Source organism: Lactuca serriola, chromosome 6, assembly GCF_051521515.1.
Source record: "Lactuca serriola cultivar US96UC23 chromosome 6, Lser_US96UC23_V15, whole genome shotgun sequence".
In the NCBI taxonomy this organism is placed as follows: domain Eukaryota; kingdom Viridiplantae; phylum Streptophyta; class Magnoliopsida; order Asterales; family Asteraceae; genus Lactuca; species Lactuca serriola.
The window spans coordinates 42571230-42590778 of NC_136413.1; the positions used below are offsets into that span (position 1 = coordinate 42571230).

The following is a 19549-nucleotide window of genomic DNA, read 5'->3' on the forward strand; positions in this document are numbered from 1 at the left end:
TGCTCTAATACATGAACTCGTCGATTTTTCTACCAGAACTCGTCGATTTTTATGGTCTAGACAGATTAAACTTTTAAAAAACACATTTGCATCATGTATAAGAGAAAGCAAGCCTTGGCTCTGATACCACTGTTGGGTTTTGAGCATTCTAACACTCCTAAGTGTACATGCAACCCTAAATACCTTGGATTTATGTTTTCTCTATTATACATGCAAATATGAACATCCAAGGTATTATACTAACTAGCATACAAAAGCTTTGATTCATATGAAATATAACAAGTTAGAATACATACCTCTTTTGATGTAGAATGACTTCATGAAGCTTGAGTGCCTAGTGCCCCAAGTGTAACACCTCAAATGGTTCACACAACACCAAATACACTTGGAATAACTTGAGAGAACATCACACTTCATAAAAATCGGCTAGCCCTTTCTCTCACAACCATAGTGCCAATTTTTCCCAAAGAATATGATCTTATATAGTTGTTACAATTAGCGTAAACCCTAATTGTCATGGATTTCCATTTCCTTGGATCCATGGGTTCAAATACACCATGGAGCATCCTATGGGTTTTAGCCCAACTTGATTATCCATGGAGCGTTAGCCCACTATACAAGTATGGATGATTTACACAATCAACCCATATATTTAATTAGTCTTCTTTTGATCAATTAGTTAATTCTAGATTAATTCTTGATCAATACTAATTAAATAATCTTATTAATATATTATAACTTATAATATGTTAACAAACCTTAAGTGTTATTTCACTCATTATAGTCTATCCAAATGCATGATGCCATGCAACCCAAATGGACCATGCCGGGTCGGGTCAAGTCTTACCAATTATAGTTATGGACTTAGACATTAATCCAACAATACTAGCATACAGTGCCTAGGGCTAATCCTTGGGTCTTCCTACTCATATCTACATGGGCCGGCATTGTGGCCGTAGACCCATCCACACAAAGGGAAAACTCACCCTGCACTGATGAAGCTCTGACTGATACTCTTCTAACTGCTATCTGACAACTCCTCAACTCCTGCTCCAATAGCTCCCCGAGCTTCAATATCAATATAACACTTAGTACCAAACTGACCTCTAGAAGTCAAACTAAGTAAACCCTGGTCAAAGTCAAAGTCCTAGTCAAATTCAACCTTCCAAGTTGACCCTACTCGCCGAGTCAGCCTATTGACTTGCCGAGTTCATGCATTCAGAATCCCCCACAACCGCGACTTGACTCGCCGAGTCACCCTGCGACTCGTCGAGTCCTTCAACTTTCGAGTCCTAGTCCTGGTTCTAATCAATCCACCGACTCACCGCCTTAACTCACTGACTCGACTTGCATCCAGAAGAGTTTAGGGTTTCGACCCGACTCACCAAGTCCACCCTCATCATTTTCATTTTGTCGATTCCAGTCCATTTTGCTTCCCAATAGCAGATCTGGACTCCTAAGGCTAGCATCAAACGTAAAGTTGCTAACTTTACATGCATGCAAAGGGTTATGAAGCTAAAACACCAAATCCAAGCAAAAATGGTGGTCTATGACATAGAATGGAGCCATGGATGGAAAAAGCTAACAACTCTGACCTTCTAGAACCGAAAAGTACTCAGATCTAAAGTCTTCTTCGTCCTCAAAGGCACAATACTCGGATTGGCCTTGAAAATGGCCCAAAAGTGACAAATCTAACTAGGAAAGGGGATCTAAATGAGTAACAGCCAAGGTATGAGCTTCATACCTTCAAATGATCTGAAATAACATACCAACTTTGGATCTACTGCCCCTTCTTGAATCACCAAAAGTTCCTTTCTTCCTTCTAACTTCAAATCACCCAAAAACGGCAAAGAAAGCTTGAGAGCACTTCAATGGAGGCTTAGGGTTTCGAGAGTAGGTTATGGGAGTGATGGAGGCTGGGGTGGAGGTCTGAAATGATGCTTAAATAGGGTACCAAGTCCGAAAATTAGGGTTTCCCAACCCAGACCCGACTCGCCGAGTCAGCCCCTCTGACTCGCCGAGTCGGTCACTTAAATCTCGACGCGGAACCCGCTCCGACTCATCGAGTTCATCCATGGACTCGACGATTTGACCCCTTGGACTTACGGTTTTCCTTTCCTTTCTTGGTCTTCCGGATTCCGGGTGTTACACATAACACACAATTTATCTTAAATACTTCATATCTATGTGTAAGATGAAAGTAACTATACACTCACCTGACTAGTTAGTGAAAACTAACTACTATTATGGCTCCAAGCTCAACACTGCTTGCCAACTTATTATATCGCCTAAAACATCTAATATGTGAAGTGATATCCAAAAATAATTTATTGAAAGACTTTTGTTGATATATGAAAATAATTCAAGATGTTGCTATTTATAATAGAATTCAAGCTGCCTATCACTTATCTTACGTACGATTTAAAATGCGTACTCATTTAAAATTATTGACACATATAACTCTAGTTACAAGAGTGTAACACCCATAAAATTCGAGCCAATTTAAAACTTTTTAAATTATTTGAAACCATTCAATTATTACAATTTGTTTTCAAAATAGTTTATACATCAGAATTCCCAAAAATCATAATCATCAATCGAGGAATTGTACGATCACGCCTTCGCCTTCCTGCAGCCATCCGCTGAACCTGAAACAATAAACTGAGACTGTAAGTCCGAAAGCTTAGTGAGTTACCCCCACAATACCCATATATACATACAACAATACACATACAATAACAAACAACATACTATGGGTCCAATCATCCATCGGGATGGAATACCCCAGGCCCTCAATTGGGTTGGAATGCCCACATACTACGAGTCCAATCATCCTCGGGATGGAATACTCTTGGCCCACAACCATCAGGTTGGAATGCCCACACACACAATACATACATAACCGATACTATGGGTCCAATCATCCATCAGGATGGAATACCCTTGGCCCTCAACCCTCGGATTGGAATGCCAACATACTATGGGTCCAATCATCCATCAGGATGGAATACCCCAGGCTCTCAGTTGGGTTGGAATGCCCACATACTACGAGTCCAATCATCCTCGGGATGGAATACTCTTGGCCCACAACCATCGGGTCGGAATGCCCACACACACAATACATACATAACCGATACTATGGGTCCAATCATCCATCAGGATGGAATACCCTAGGCCCTCAACCCTTGGGTTGGAATGCCAACATACTATGGGTCCAATCAATCATCGGGTTAGAATACCCCAGGCCCTCAACCATCGAGTTGGAATACCAAAATACTATGGGTCCAATCAACCATCCGGTTGGAATACCCCAGGCCCTCAACCATTGGGTTGGAATGCCAACATACTATGGGTCTAATCAACCATATGATTGGAATACCCCAACTACCAATTAATCATGTGCACATATAACAGGTGATCTCTTCCTAGCATACAGACACTCAGACCAAACTATAGGTCACTAAGCATAACCACATCCAATCAACCAGGATACCGATCTAAAAGATCATACCAGCATATAACCACCCTATCTACCAGGATACCGATCTAACAGATCATACTAACATATAACCATCCTATCTAGTAGGATACCGATCTAACATATCACAATAGTAATAATCCCAATAAACAAACAAAGGGTCGGCCTTGGTGCCTTAGACCCTTGAGTACAGTGAGGATAACTCACCTCACAAGTAGCTCGAAAGGAAGTGTCAAACTCTTCCAGATGTAGCTCCAATTCCAACACCTATATTCACCAATTTCCTTTGCTATCAATATTCAATTTACCAAAATAACCTCAGAAGTCAACTGGTCAACCCTTGGTCAAAGTCAAAGTCAACTGTCATGGCCAACAGTCCATGTTGACCTCAAATCGTCGAGTACCCTTAGCTACTCGTCGAGTTCCTTGCATAACTTGCCAACTCATTGAGTCACTCGTCTGACACGCCGAGCCTAAGGCAATCTTCATCGGACTCATCGAGTCACTTTACTGACTCGTTGAGTCTACAACAATCTTCATCGGACTCGCCGAGTCGACCATGCCACTCGCCGAGTCCCTTCAGTCCTTCATCCATACAGATGCTTTTTAAGCCAGGCTAAGGCTCCGTACTGTAGATCCAAGCTCCTAGGGCATGTTTATCACGTAAAGTTGCAAACTTTGCATGCATGCAAGGTGATAATGGCCCAAAACAAGCTAAAGGAGTGGCTTAAGGTAAGGGAAAGGTCATAGCTTGACAAAGACTGAAACTTTATGACAAAAATGGGCTAAAGGAGTACAGATCTGAGGTTGTAACCTCAAATATTGGTCCAAATCGGAGAACCACCACAAAAAACCCTAAAAAGGGTCCCAAACCCATAAATGAAGAGATCTAAATAAAAGAGAGCCAAGGTAACACCTTGTTACCTCCAAAATGATGCCAGGACATAGAAGAATCCGGATCCACAACAACCCCTTGCTCCAAACTTTTTACTCCAAAAATCCCTCTTCCAAGCTAAGAAGCACAACAATATATGGAGCAAACATGAATTAGGGTTTCTGAACTCAAGGGAGCCAGTAAGAGAGGTTAAGGGGGATAAGTGGTCCTTAAATATGGTGCAAAACCCCGAAAATTAGGGTTTCATCCTCCAGCTCCTACTCGTCGAGTCCCTTATTGGACTCGAAGAGTAGGTCACTAAAACACGCCGACCAACCCGCTGCTACTCGACGAGTAGGGTAGCCAACTCGTCGCATAGACCTTGAAATCAATATAATTCTCACATAAACCAATACCTGAAAATCGGGCGTTACAAAGAGTCAATAGAAAAACAAAACACATATACCTTTTTATTAAATGAAGTTGTACGATCACACATTTAAACAACACGTGTTATTCTTAATTAATAAAATATGTACGACCTTTATGTTGGTTTGCAATTCACAAATCCATTATAGTTACATTTATGGTCCCTTAGTTATTCTTGTATTAACACAATATATCCTTCAAGTTACACTCTAGTCCCTTAACTATTTATAAATAAAATCGTTATAACCTTTATAATAAAATATTATCCAAATTTATAATCAATAACTAACATCGTAAAAAGTACTCGGTCAATTATTATCGAAAAACGGGTGTAACGGAAAAATTATCGGTTCACTACTTAGGTTCACCCTTAAATGTATTTAGACCAAATACATCTTATAACATATAATTTGTAATTTTTGGTTCATTACAACTTTTGTTTAGATTATTTATCCTAAATAATCTTTTTATTTTTAACGTTTGTTTTAGCCACCTTTATTAAGTTTTTAAAATAATTTTTTTACACAAATATTATATACACATAATATTTGTCAAATGTCCACGCATATAACATATACTCGAATAATTATCTTTCACTTATTCTTAAAAGGTTACAATCGTCAACCGACGTAAATACATATTGTATAGGATATGCCTAGCAACAAACATGGGCGTTACAACTTCAACTCAGAAGAACCACCTCAAAGGGACCAAAACCATAACAAAATACCAGTTAGCTAGATCTACATGAAAGAGTTGTCAAGGTTGAGACTTTGTACCTCTAGAAGATAGATCTAGGTGCACAAAGTCTGGATCCACAAACTCCAAGTCAAGCACTGACTCTTCAAGAAGTTCCTTCTTCATCCTCAAGCACCAAAAAACACACAACATGAAGCTCAAGAAATACTCAAATAGAGGCTAGGGTTTTTTTCTTAGGGTTAGAGAGGATGGAGGCTAGAGGTAGGGATGTTAAAAACCTCTATGGGACCCTGATACCGTAGGAGACTAAATTTAAAAAAAAACCAGGAGTGGGAGCGGTGCGGGGGAATAATTAAACCCCATTTGTAACATCCGGATTTCAATGTATCATAATTCAAGTATTTACTTTTGAGTTAAGAAAGGGGACTCGACGAGTTGACGCCTAAACTCGTCAAGTAGGATCGTGACTGATGACTTGGATTAATGAATGGAATCGACGAGTCGGTGAGTCGACTCGACGAGTCCGCGCTGTTGGCAGAAACCCTAAATCCTTGGGCCTAAGCCCTATTTAAAGGCACTTATGGCCTTCATTTGCAGCTAACTTTCCAGAAGAGAGAACCCTAACGAGCTTGAGTGTGTAGAGTGAGAGAAAGAGCAATCTTGAGCTTTTTGGTGTGATTTTACAAGAGTGGAGACGAGCTCCAGCAAGAAGAACTAGAGGTGGTTGTTGTTCTGAGTTATTCAAGAAAAGAGCTTCATTCTAAGGTACCAAATCGAACCCTTTTTCTTCCCTATTGTGTAGATTCTATTTTTGGGGTTAGGGCTTGAATCAATTCAATTTTTTGGGGGGTTTTGAAGGCCTCAAACCCCTCTTGTAAGTTTATGTTACAGATCTGAACCCTTCTAGGTCCAGAGAGTCCCAATCATCTAGCTTTATGCAGTCTCATTGGAGTTTTGAATCTAGGTTGTCATTTTAAGAGCTATTTCATCAAATAGAGCTTGATGTGTGGTGCATGGACATAAAGAGTGAACCTTTATGTGGCTTTTGGGAGTTAGAAGGTCAGATCTATAGGTTAGAGAATCAGATCTGACCTCAGAAGATCAAATGAATGTTGCCATGGAGGAAACTCTCTGAGTCCATAAGAGGACTCGACGAGTCGGGTCGGGTTGCCCTGCGATTTGTGATTAGTGGTAACCCGTCGAGTGAAAGGTTAACTCGAAGAGTCGAGTAAGGCTTTAGGAGGATTCAGAGGACACGCATGGACTTGCTGAGTCACTCGAGTGCACTCGACGAGACTGGTCAAAGTTGGACCGTTGACTGAGTTGACTTCAGTTGACCTTAGGGTTGGTCAAACTGATTTAAAGAGAGGTCAGGGAGGGGTAGAATAGTCTTCTACCCATTCTTAGAGAGGAGGATGTAAGGAGTGTATTGATTAGATATGTTATCATTTTGATAGGCAGAGTCTAGATCGAGGATTCAAGCACGAGAGTTTTTTAGACATCTTACGAGGTGAGTCTTCTCACTATATACATTACCTAGAGTGGTATCTATGTGTAGACTGGAGGGTCTTATGTGATTTGTGCTTGCTTGAGATTATGTGCTTTGTGATTTATGTATGTTATGTGATATTAGACCAGACCGGATGGTCCAACAACTTACGAGGCCAGAGGGTCCTCAACCAGATCGGACCGGAGGGTCCAACGATTTAGACCGGACCAGAGGGTCCAACAAGCTACGGGAGTGGAGGGTCCCGCTGAGACACATTGACCGGAGGGTCTTACCGAGTTATAGTCTCGAGTGGCTTATATGTTGTGTGTGGTATTTTGGGGAACTCACTAAGTATTTATGCTTACCATGTTATGTGATATGTGTTTCAGGTACCGGCGAGGATCACGGGAAGGTGCCAGCATGATTTGTACACACTGATAGAGTATTATGCATTATGTATTTGAGATTCTAGGATATGTTTCTACTGAGATAACTTTTGATACATTTGAAGTTTTGAGATTACTTTATGAGATATGTTATGTTTTAAAAATGAAAAATTGTTTTGAAAATTTACGTCGTTACAAGTTGGTATCAAAGCCTTGGTTTGAGGAATTCGGATGCACCTTCGGGTGTATCTGAACTCAAAATGAGGATTTGAGAAAATTTTCATAAAAGAAACAATTTTTCTAAAAGAGTAAAAGATTTTGAGAAAAGCAGAACGGAGTAGTGTGTACGATCAGCCAGCACCCGAACAGTGATTTCCCAAAATACCCTTACATTATGTGTTATGAGATATTTTGTGATATGATATGCATGCTAGAGTAGGCTAGGTATTTATATCTAGGACTAGAGTGGCTTGATTTGTAATGCCTTAGCCTAGGAGATTACTGCTACTATGAGTCGCTTCGAGAGTGAGTAGGTAGTAGCGATGAGCTTATGAGTGGTCTACTAGAGCGTAGCCTGTGTTTAGTGAGATATAGTGTACTTGTGATCTAGGATCCTAGGAGGAGGACTTGGGGTGAATACTGATGCGGTGTGAAAGATAGTATAGGGCCCCTACTACTGGAAACACCGGATCATTGAGCAGTCCAAGTAAGAATCCTTAGGGTACTAAGGAACAAGTAGGGTTGAGTATCGAGTGCGAGTATACTCGGGCGAGTCTCTGATTTCTTTTATGTTGTGTTTCAGATACATCATGGTTGGGACACGCCACACACCAGGGGGTAGCGGCGTTAGCGACGGGGAGATTCGTCGGATGATCCATGACGAGGTGGCCGCGACGATCCGGGAGGCCATTCCGGAGATGTTTGGGTCTATCAAGACCACGCTGATTGAGATGTTTGACGGGAGATATGATGCAGTTACCGAGGCAGCTGCTGCTGCAGCCACTGCAGCAGCCACTACCGCCAGGCCACAGGGGGGTGACTCGTTGCTGTACCGAGAGTTCAGCAACATGAAGCCGCCAGAGTTTGATGGGACTTAGGATCCGATAGCCGCGATGAGGTGGATCTATGACATTGAGGGATGCTTCTACACCTGCTCTTATCCGGAGCATCTGAGGGTACGGTTCGCTTTGAACCAACTTTGCTTGGGATCGAAGGACCGTTGGAAATTTGTGACGGCTGATTTCACTTCTTTAGGGATTACAGCGGTGACCTGGGAGAGGTTCACCACCATGTTCCGAGATGAGTATGTTCCCCCGATGGAGAGGGAATGGTTGGCGTAGTAGTTCTTGTCCCTCAAGCAGGGGAAGGATTCCATGACTTTGATTACACAGATGTTTCATGAGAGGGCGTTGTTCTGCCTTGAGCACGTGTCTACCGAGCAGGCACGTATGAGCCGATATCTGAGCATATTGGAGGAGAGAAATCCATGAGTTTGTGGCAAACTCGACATACCGGACATTTGTCGAGCTCCAGGCAAATTCCCGGAAGAGGGAGATTGAGCTAGAGACTTAGGCCAGGGAGGAGGCCGAGTCTTAGAGGAGGGACAGGCGACCAATGCAGTCACAACCGACAGCCAAGCGGGCAAATCCTGCTGATTCGAGATTTGGGGGACAGAAGGGCCGCACTTGTGGGAAGTGCGACAAGAGCCATGAGGGAGTATGCAGAGTAGGGGTGTGCTACAAGTGTGGCTAGGAGGGGAATTTCATGAGGGATTGCCCCAAGGGGTTTGCAGTTTGCTTTCACAGCAACCAGATTGGCCATCGGAAGGCTGAGTGCCCACAGCTACTTCAGGGATCAACACAGGGATTTGCACCTGCTGCTAGAGCTACCAAGGTCCGGCCAGTGAAGGCCGAGGCACTGAAGGCTTGCGGGAGAGCCTTTCAGTTGACAGCGGAGGAGGTCCACGTAGCGCCCAATGTCGTGGCTGGTATGTATTCTTTTATTTACTATTACTGCATTTGGAATATTGTGCTTATATGGTGGTATGCATAGGTACTTTTCTTGTGAATTTTGTACCTGCTTTGGTGTTATTTGACTCGGGTGCGAGTCGATTTTTGTGTCATTAGCGTTTAGCCATCACATCAGTATCCGAAGGGAGGTGTTGAGTTGCCCTCTACGGGTTTCTATAGCTAACGAGCGAGCAATTTTTGCTACTGATGTGATTCGAGGATGTGTACTCGAAATTTTCGACGTTAAGTTTCCGATAGATTTGGTACCGATTGCGATGGGGGATGTCTATGTTATCGTGGGAATGGACTGATTGAGCCGATTTATAGCTGTTATCGACTGCGAGCGTCAGCTGGTGACCATACGAGACCCTAGTGGGGGAGTACTTACGGTGTATAGCGAGGGTACCCGATTTGGGTCAGCATTTTGCTCAGCTGCCAGGGCAAGACAGAGTCTACAACATGGCTGTAGAGGGTTTGTAGTCTATGTGATGGATACACAAGTTGCCGCAAAGAGCTGAGTTCTGCCGATGAGGTTATGAAATTAGGGTTTTGATATGGCTAGGGCAACAACTGATTTCAGGGGTGGGAGCGGGGGCAATTATTTGCGCACCCGTTTGGTCCTGTTGACATCCCTAGCTGGAGGAAATGAGGGTTGGAGGTGAGTTAAGGTCTTTAAATAGGGTCCAAGAACCTAAATTAGGGTTTTAATCTGGCCTGACGAACGCAACGCGTTCCTTTGGGGAACGTAGGGCGTTCCCAAATGCACATGCGTCCAAACTCCCGTGTACGCCATGTGTACCTGGTTTGGTCCAAACCCTTCTAACTTCAAATGATCATAACTTTTGCATCCCTTATCTGTAAAGAGAAACCCTAAACTTCTATAAACTTTATTTTGTCTGAAAACCAACCGAAATTAAATCCAAAATTCATAAAATTCCCGAACCAATGCCTTACCGATACCCTTGGGCTCCAAAACACAAACCGAATACCCCGATCATCCAAACTACATCATCTACCTCCAAATGAGCCCAAACTAAATTCTTCAAGGGTTCTAAGTCTTCTAATACCCAATCCTTTATCACCACCTCACAATGGGAAACGATTCGAAACAGGACGTTACAACTCTCCCCCACTTAAATTAGATTTTGTCCTCGAAATCATTCCTTACCATCCTCGGCACGTCAAACAACCCGAGCAACATGTCCACGACCCAAATCGTACCATAACCTTCCCAAGGCAACCGAAACCTACCCTAACAGGGCTCTCCAACCCGAAGACGAACGAATCCTCTCACCACCCAACAATAATCCCTTGCAAAATAGCCACATTTACTCAATCTGAAATTTGAAGTCTCGAAATGGTCTGACTTCCTGACAGACCGCCCACACTAAACCACTTCCATTCAAATTCCACTAGAAAACAGAATCACAGACCAATTATTGCTGCAGAACACTTATGCAGGACCAGTCCATTGATTTTCAATGCCTGGGGCGAGATTCTAAATTAATGCTTTTATTTATGTAAAAAAAATACAAAAATGAAATAAATTTTATAGTCAAACCAAAACAAGGTTATACAAACAAAAGCATACATAAAATTCATCTAAAACTATGCCTCATTGCATTTTTGAAGCAAAAACATCTATTATTTTATCATAATCAATACTTCGTAGGAATTGACTTTCAATACTCAAAATTGCTAATCCATTTAGTCTTTCTTTAGTCATGGTACTTCGAAGATACAACTTCAATAACTTCGATTTCGAAAAACTTCTTTCCGTGGAAGCAACCGTGACCAGTACCGTCAACAAAATCTTATATGTCACCAACACATTAGGAAACATGTCCATTTCCTTTGCAAACTCCATAATTTGAATAGCTGTCCAAGGAAGTTCACCTTTGTATGCTTCATCCGGCAACATTTCCTGCAAAACTTGTAACTCAATAAATAAATCGTTTCCATCAATATCAAGTTCCTCACCATTTGTCAAACCAGTTTCAAGTTTCTTACAACATTTTTTAATTCATCATCAAGTAAGGATTTTAACTTTGAACCATCAAACAAAAATCCAAAAATAGATTCAAAATGTTGCATTTGCTCAAATCTACTTCTCAATTGAGTTAGAGCCATATCTACTATAACAATAAAATAATCAGTTCTAAATTTTTCTTGAGATGATTGTTGTTCTTTTTCGGTATTTAGAACTTCATCAAATTGTTTTTTCTACTATAAACATGTTTGATAGGAAATTTTGGTTCAACTCCAATATTTTCTGCTATGTCTTTAGCATCATTAATAGCAGAGTCAAACCCATTTTCCCTATATTTTTCAAAATAATTAACTAATCCCTCTAAGTTTTTTTTATTGAAACATCAAGAATCATATCTTTGGATTGTAATTTTTAATTACCAAATTAATTCTAAATAAAATTTCCTGCCATATCATAAACTTAAAATAAATTCAAAATTAGAAAATTCACCATCTACTTTGATTTTGCATCTCTACAAACCTTACCATCATCAATCACTTAAGCTAATTTTTTTTAATGCTTCTTTTATTTGAAAAAGTTGAGTTTTTATTGCTTTAACACTTTCAATGTGACTTTCCCAACGAGTAGTAGACAATGATTTTAGGGTTAACTCATCTACATGTTGAAGTAAAACACTCCATCTATGTGTGGAGTTAGAAAAAAGATTATATATTCTTTGACAAGTACCAAAAAAAGTTTTAGCTTTATGACAAGAATTTGTCATATCACACAAAACTAAATTTAAAATATGACATCCACAAGGCATATAAAAAACTCTTGAGTTTACATCAAGCAATCTTTTTTGTACACCTTGATGTTTGCCTTTCACATTTGCTCCATTATCATATCCTTGTCCTCGAATACAATTAATATCCAAGTCAAGAGATTTTAAAGCATTTTGTAAAACATTAAAAAGTCCTAAACCGGATGTATCTTCTACCATTAAAAACTCTAATAAAAACTCTTCTACTTTTATTGGAACACTTGCAACATCAACACATCTAATAATCAAAGTCATTTGCTCTTTACGACTTGCATCCGGAGTGCAATCAATAATTACCGAAAAATATTTTGATTTTTTTATTTTTCTAATAATTGCACGTTTTACTTCAGATGCCAACATTTCAATTAATTCATTTTGATTTTTATGACTAAGGTAATGAAAATGACTTTTTTTTTATCTTGAATAAGTTGAAAATGGCGTTTCATTACTAGATCAAACTCAACAATCATTTGAAGTACACCTAAAAAGTTACCATTAGATTTTTCATATATTTTTTCATTAGTTCCACGAAAAGCCAAATTATATTCAGCTAAACATTTTACAACAACAATAATTCTTATCAAAACTTCTTTCCAATGTTGAGTATCTTTTTTATTCTTTCTTGTAACTCTTTATCAATTGTTTCATTTTTCCTTAACCTAAGTCGTGTTTGTGTCCAAAATTTTAAATTAATCATGTGTTCAGAACTATGTTCATGTTTATTTAATTTTTCACTAAGATGTTTCCATCCGTTAATTCTTTCGGTTGCCAAATTACTTCTAGATCGAACTGTTTTAAATAACTTACAACAAAAACAAAACACTTTATTAAGTTCTTTCGAATACACCAACCACTTTCTATCATAAGAGTCACCGTTCCTTAATTTATGAACATAAAATTCACAAGAAAAATGTCTACCTAGTGCATCTTTTGGAAAAAGTTTGTTATTTTCAATTTCCCTAATAGGCCATTTTTCTACAAGCAAATATTTCATTTTTAAATCTAACTTATCCCATACTCTTGGATCAAAAATATTAATATCACTAGATTTATCAACAAAATCATTATTTTCATGATCATTAAAATTTTCAACAGGTTCATTAGTAGTTTCAACTTGGCCTTTAGAATTATCAACAAAATCATTAGTTTCAACATCATTAGAATTTTCATCATTATTTCCATTTCTAACAAAATATTTATTTAAAGATCCTTGTAATTTATTAGTAAGGTCTTATTCTCTTTGTTTTTGTTTTCTATTTTGAGCACTAGATGGTTGTTTTTTAGGAAACATATTTAAACTTCACAAAAAAAGTCAAAAAGATGTAAAGAAGGATACAACCTGAGGTTAGCAATCCGTATCCATAAATTGAAGTTAACAATCTGTATACTCAACCTAAACAAAAAAAAATAGTATCTTTTAGATTTTCAGAATTTACATATAAGTTTTTCAAACATCATATTTATAGAAAACTAATACATCAGATTTTCAAAAATCAGAATTAAAAAAACTTATCAGACTATATACATCCAATTATTCAAAACTCTGAAGTCACATATCAAAAAAATCAAAATCAGAATTCATATATATCATAATGTACATATCACTATATCAGATTTTCAGAAATTGTCATAACTTAATTTAGGAATTAACATAACTTATCACATTCAACAATAGACATAACTTATCAGATTTCATATTATAAAAAAACAATCAAAATTTGCAACTTAATTTGATCATAAATCAGAGCAGTACAAGAAATACAAGAAAAAATTACCTAGAAAATTAATGAATCTTGGTGTAGTCCAGGATCAACAACATTGCAATCTTGATCGATAATTTCACTTCTCTAGGAAGCTATATAAAAAAACTAAAATTTTCAGAAATTTTAACCAGTATTCACTATCTTATTTGAGAAACTTGCAAGAAATTTGAAATACTAGAAAAAAACTTACTGGATTAGGACCTTAGGAGGACGGATTCATTCAATCACAGAATCACGGACACAGTATTGCACCTTTGCATCTTCAGTTCTTCACTTTAAGTCTTTAATAGAACATATGTAGAGCAATAGATAAACTATTAGTCTATTACTGCAGTAATTTAGGATTTAGAAAGAAAGAAGAATATAAGAGAAGCGATCGAGAGAGAGGGCAAGTCGGCAAGAGAAGCGTTGAAGAGATGAAGCATATGACTAGATGAGACAGTAGATGATCGATGCAGCCATGGAGGACAAAATCTTGATTTAAAATTGTAATCGCCTGTTTCCATTCTCCAGAAGGGATGCTTCGTCGCCTCATGTTCTTCATATTCAATTATTAGGCGTGTGGTTATTTCGAAGAGTCACCATACGAAATTGATTGTAGTTGTCGTTGCCGCTAATTAGGTCTCCAATAATCGGCTACCCTTGAAGTTCAGACGGGGATGGATTTTACTGGACTAGCTTTCTTAATATGGCTCAAGTATAAGAGGCTTTGAAAATTTAATGCCCCACTAGAAATTGTTGCTCTGGGCCGTGGCACAGCTCGCCCTGGGCTTGGGCCAGCTCTGCAGTTATGCTTGACGGAAAGCTCAGATAATCCTTCGAGTAGAATACTTGACCCTGCAATGGTTAGACTCAGACGAGAGCTATGAAATAGGGTCAAATCAATTACTCTGAGATTATTTAATCCCAAATACAAGTTACTTAGCATTTCTCGAACAACAAGCTACTCTACCCACACGAATCCCAAATCACTAATACTGCCCGAAACATCGTGCTGCCTCCTAGCTACATTCCAAAAGCAGTCGAAATCTCCCTGGTCTCAACTTTTCTACCAACTATTTGAAATACCAGATTCCTCCCCAGTTGATGAGTCAAAAGGCATGACACCTATCCATCAAAATATCTATCCAACTCCTGATGATGACGATTCCATGAACACAACGAGATACCAAATACTGACTTCCTCAACTGTCAGACCGATACACTACTGCTATGATCCTGAAATCTCATCACTTGCCCGGCCTTCACAAAGGTAGAACCATCCCGGAGCACATACATATAAGCTAAATCTTAAACCCTCCAGTTAATGCCTTTGACATACAAATTTCTTAACCCACCTCATTCTAGATACAAACCTTGCATGGATACACTCACAATACATCAAACCCCTATCGGCTCAGGTGCACCCCACCTAGGCATCCACTTAAGATAATCACAAAGAACGTTATGACTTACTACTACATAATCAATTTCCAACTTGAAAATCACAATCCTAGCAACAACTTGTGAACAACCGAAATTATAATGCATACAACCCGCTGAGACTATCTGATACCTGACTGATACTCCCACAACCCTTACTGCTCCCTTTATCTAACCAACATATTTGTGACTCACCGACTCCCATCAGCGCATCAACACCGAAAGTGCTACAAGCAGAAGAAATGAATCCCCATGATCACTAGGCCTACAGTCTATGAGTGGAATGCCCCTGATAACACACCGACCTTGTCGACACTCTCACATCACTAATTGAGCACACCACATTTGCTACCAAAGGAAAACCTTACGAAAACAAAGTCGCATACGACCCGCAGATAGGATTCGGTTGCACTCTTGGTCCAATTCGTAAGCTAAAACCCAAAAGAATGTCACACCCCCAAACCAAGGATGGCGGAAACGTCCGGGGGTGGAGGACTTCATGTAGGGTATCACAACAACGAGTATAATAGTGCTCAAAGTAAATACAACCATCATAAATATAACTGAAAAAGTTACACCAATGTATATGTTTACATGATTCGAATCAATTACATTATGAAACAAAATGAACTGTTTGACGACTTATCGTCCCATCCTCAAAACGTTGTTGGTTTCCTGTTTTCACTGAATTCCTGAGAATACAAGTAGTTTTGAAAAGTGTCAACACAAAGGTTGGTGAGTTCATAAGATATTTTATTGGAGAAATAGACCGTTTTCCTTGTAAAAATGATATGATATGTATTCAGAAAATCCGATATTTTCTTTATAAAGTTTATGTAATGTAGTCTCATAACCGTCAACCAAAATGTATAAGTAACCTTTCTTATTAAAGGAAAATAAAATGTGCTTAAATTGACATAAACGCACTTGAATTAAATGATGTTCCCGCAAATTCTTATGTTTGTTAATACTTAATGTATATGTAGTCCTAAGTCTCAGGACCGAGAAAATAACAAGTATCGTCTATACTTAAAGTTATAAATGTGGTTTCAAATGATGTGTAGTCATAAATACCATAAACCGAATGTAGACAATAATATCGGTACTTATTGAGGTAAAAAGGTGATTTTAAAATCGTCATAAAACCCATTAAAGTTTTATAAAAATCCCGTAAACTTTATGTATTGTTATATCCTTATGTGAGCCGCTATAATCATACTTAAGACTAATGAACCTGCCACGACGTTTCTCAGGCGTCGATTAACTGAAATGACAATTATCACCCGTAGACCTGCAGGTCCAACTGTAGCTAGCAGCAAGGTGTGGGGTGTCAAACCCAATATAGATCTATATATAACTATCATGTTCTCCCTCCAGGAGACTCTGATTATAACGTACAGGATTTTATATTCCGCACTCGGACGTACGGAAAGAGAATGTCTCACAATCTAGGTTAACAAGTTTACAAGTTGTATTCGGGAGTGTAAAACCTTTCTGTATGAATGTACCCTTTTCGTACGTGTGTGTTATGTGATGTATTGAAAACTATACCTATTATAGTTTTATCCAAAACGTTTGTAATATATAAGAACTCTTTTATGAAAAAGCGTTAGGATTATAAAATCCATTAAACTATGCTTATTATAGTTTATATATATACGTGTTCTAAATAGATGAATAATCTTATCATGAATGACTTATTTTCAGTTTATGATGATAAAATTTACAACGTATCACATTCAATACTTAGAACTTGACATTATACACTTTGCTCAACATAATACAAAGTGTTATAAAAATTACAAGCTGTTAACAAGTTTTCAGCCTTTCTACACTGTTTTTGAAAATTCATAGGAAAATCATGCGAAGTCGAAAACTAAATCCGTAAATTCTGGGAGTTCCCAAAATGTGTCTAGTTTACTCATAATTTTTATCATGATTTTTAATGACCTGCAACTTAGGTGGAAAAGTCCATAATCACAGACTGGTCCGGATTGGTGTTTGAAATGATAGGCAGTTTTGTAAAAATCACCATAATTTGTAGAAAAATCGTATGGAGATGTGCAAGTAGTCATTTTAAAGCTAAGAAGTGGAACTACATGCACCTAAAACAGTTTTGAAAACTAAAATGTTTAAGGTGGTCCAAAACAGTCCGTGAATGGAGTCAAACTTTTCTGATGAAAGCTGTTAGGAAATTTTAGTTATGTTCTTGGTGTTTTAACTTGTATTCCCCCCCCCCCCCCCCCCCCCCCCCCCAAAAAAAAAAAAAAAAAACTTAAGAAAACATGAAAATGTAGGGGTATGAACTCACCTTGTGTGATTTCAGTAGATAAGTGTTGAAGAAGAGAAGTGTTCAACCCAAGAACACTTGAAGAATCGCTTGAAGATTCGAAGCTCTAACACAAATTTAATGGAGTTTGTGTAAGATACTCATGATTTGAGTGGAAATAATCGAGATAATCTTAAAGGAAATGGATTATTCTTACCAAAGGTGGAGGAAACTCTCAAGATCAGCCCTTGAATCTCGGATTTCTAGAGAGAGAAAGTGAGAGAGAAAGGAGTTTGATCTTCTTGTGAAATGAGAACAAATGAGAGAAAAATGAGGAGAGAGGATGAATATCCAGCTCTCAAAGCATGGAGATGGCTTGTGAGGGAGGTAAAAAGTACAAGGTATGGGGGAGAGGAGTGTGGGTTGTCATGGAGTGGGTGTGGGGGTTGCTTGCGTCATAACTAAGGTAAGGTCAACACTCTTCTTTTTGTACTTTACCAACTCCTTTTTAAATATGATTTTATCCTTAAAATGTGATTAAATCATTAACTTAGGGGTCTTATAATTAAAAATAAAGTTTTGGGTGAAAATCCTATGTTAAAATAATTAAAAATGGGTTTAAAACGCGAAAATATGCAAAAATGGGGGAAAAATGTAATTTCCAGCGAGTTTCTTCGGACCTAGGCCGAAGCTCGGTCCCTAGGCCGAAGTCCGGTCAGGCGGAGCTTGGTTCGGACGCGGGTGGCTGGTCTCGGAAGCGAAGGCGCGAGCCAGAAGAAGGGGCGAGGCGAGGGTCTGGTCCGAGGCTCGGTCCGAAAGGAGGCAGTCCGACGCGAAGGCAAGGTTCGGTCCGAGGTCAGGCTAGAACCGAAGGCACTGTTGTGAACAGTAATGAACAGTACTTTCGGTTCGGATTTTTCCTTCTATGCTGGTTCGGTTCGGACCTTCCTTCAGTGCTGGGTTCGGTTCGGATGAACAGTAACTTCGGTTCAGCTCATGAACAGTACTTTCGGTTTGGACCCTCATGAATAGTGCTTTCGGTTCGGTTCATGAATAGTACTTTCGGTTTGGAGGGTTCGTTTCCTTAAGTCCGTTTTTCGCGTAGACTTCCGTTCTTGGGCTATTTTTCGCCAAATTCGAGGGTCGGGATGCCCCGAGTGATTATAGAAAGTTGGGAGAGATTTCGAGAGAGATTTGAGAGAGATTCCTCGTTCTCAGAGAGATTTGGGAGAGATTTGACGTACTTGGAGAGATTTCACATACAAAGAGATACGTGAGAGAGATTTCACATACTGGGAGAGATTTGGGAGAGATTTGACATACTTAGAGAGATTTGGGAGAGATTTGACATACTTAGAGAGATTTGGGAGAGATTTGACATACTTGGAGAGATTTCACATACAAAGGGATATGTGAGAGAGATTTCACATACTTAGAGAGATTTGGGAGAGATTTGACACACTTGGAGAGATTTCACATACAAAGAGATATGTGAGAGAGATTTCACATACTTAGAGAGATTTGGGAGAGATTTGACATACTTGGAGAGATTTCACATACAAAGAGATATGTGAGAGAGATTTCACATACTTAGAGAGATTTGGGAGAGATTTGACATACTTAGAGAGATTTGGGAGAGATTTGACATACTTGGAGAGATTTCACATACAAGAGATATGTGAGAGAGATTTCACATACTTAGAGAGATTTGGGAGAGATTTGACATACTTGGAGAGATTTCACATACAAAGGGATATGTGAGAGAGATTTCACATACTTAGAGAGATTTGGGAGAGATTTGACATACTTAGAGAGATTTCACATACAAAGAGATATGTGAGAGAGATTTCACATACTTAGAGAGATTTGGGAGAGGTTTCACTGGTGACCTTTTTGAGTGTCCGGCTACGCACTGCAAGGTCCGTAAACCCCGTTAAGC

The 19549-nt window shown here is 39.1% G+C and overlaps 1 protein-coding gene across 1 annotated transcript; it reads right to left on the reverse strand.

The window, feature by feature from the left end:
• Window positions 1-10979: 10979 nt before the first annotated feature.
• On the reverse strand, window positions 10980-12411 carry LOC145059692 (uncharacterized). The gene is made up of 2 exons (XM_079007501.1): window positions 12181-12411; window positions 10980-11369 (listed from the first exon to the last, which is right to left on the reverse strand). The coding sequence occupies exons 1-2, from the start codon at window positions 12409-12411 to the stop codon at window positions 10980-10982; spliced, it is 621 nt and encodes a 206-aa protein (XP_078863627.1).
• Between the last annotated feature and the right edge of the window lie 7138 nt (window positions 12412-19549).

Bases quoted from the DNA above. Each gene is read 5' to 3' on its own strand.
- LOC145059692 (XM_079007501.1), bottom strand. From the start codon at position 12,411: ATGACTTTGATTATTAGATGTGTTGATGTTGCAAGTGTTCCAATAAAA. The intron at 11,370-12,180 runs GTAAACTCAAGA...AAATGTTGTAAG, and splicing joins TACAAAAAAGATTGCTTGAT to AAACTTGAAACTGGTTTGAC.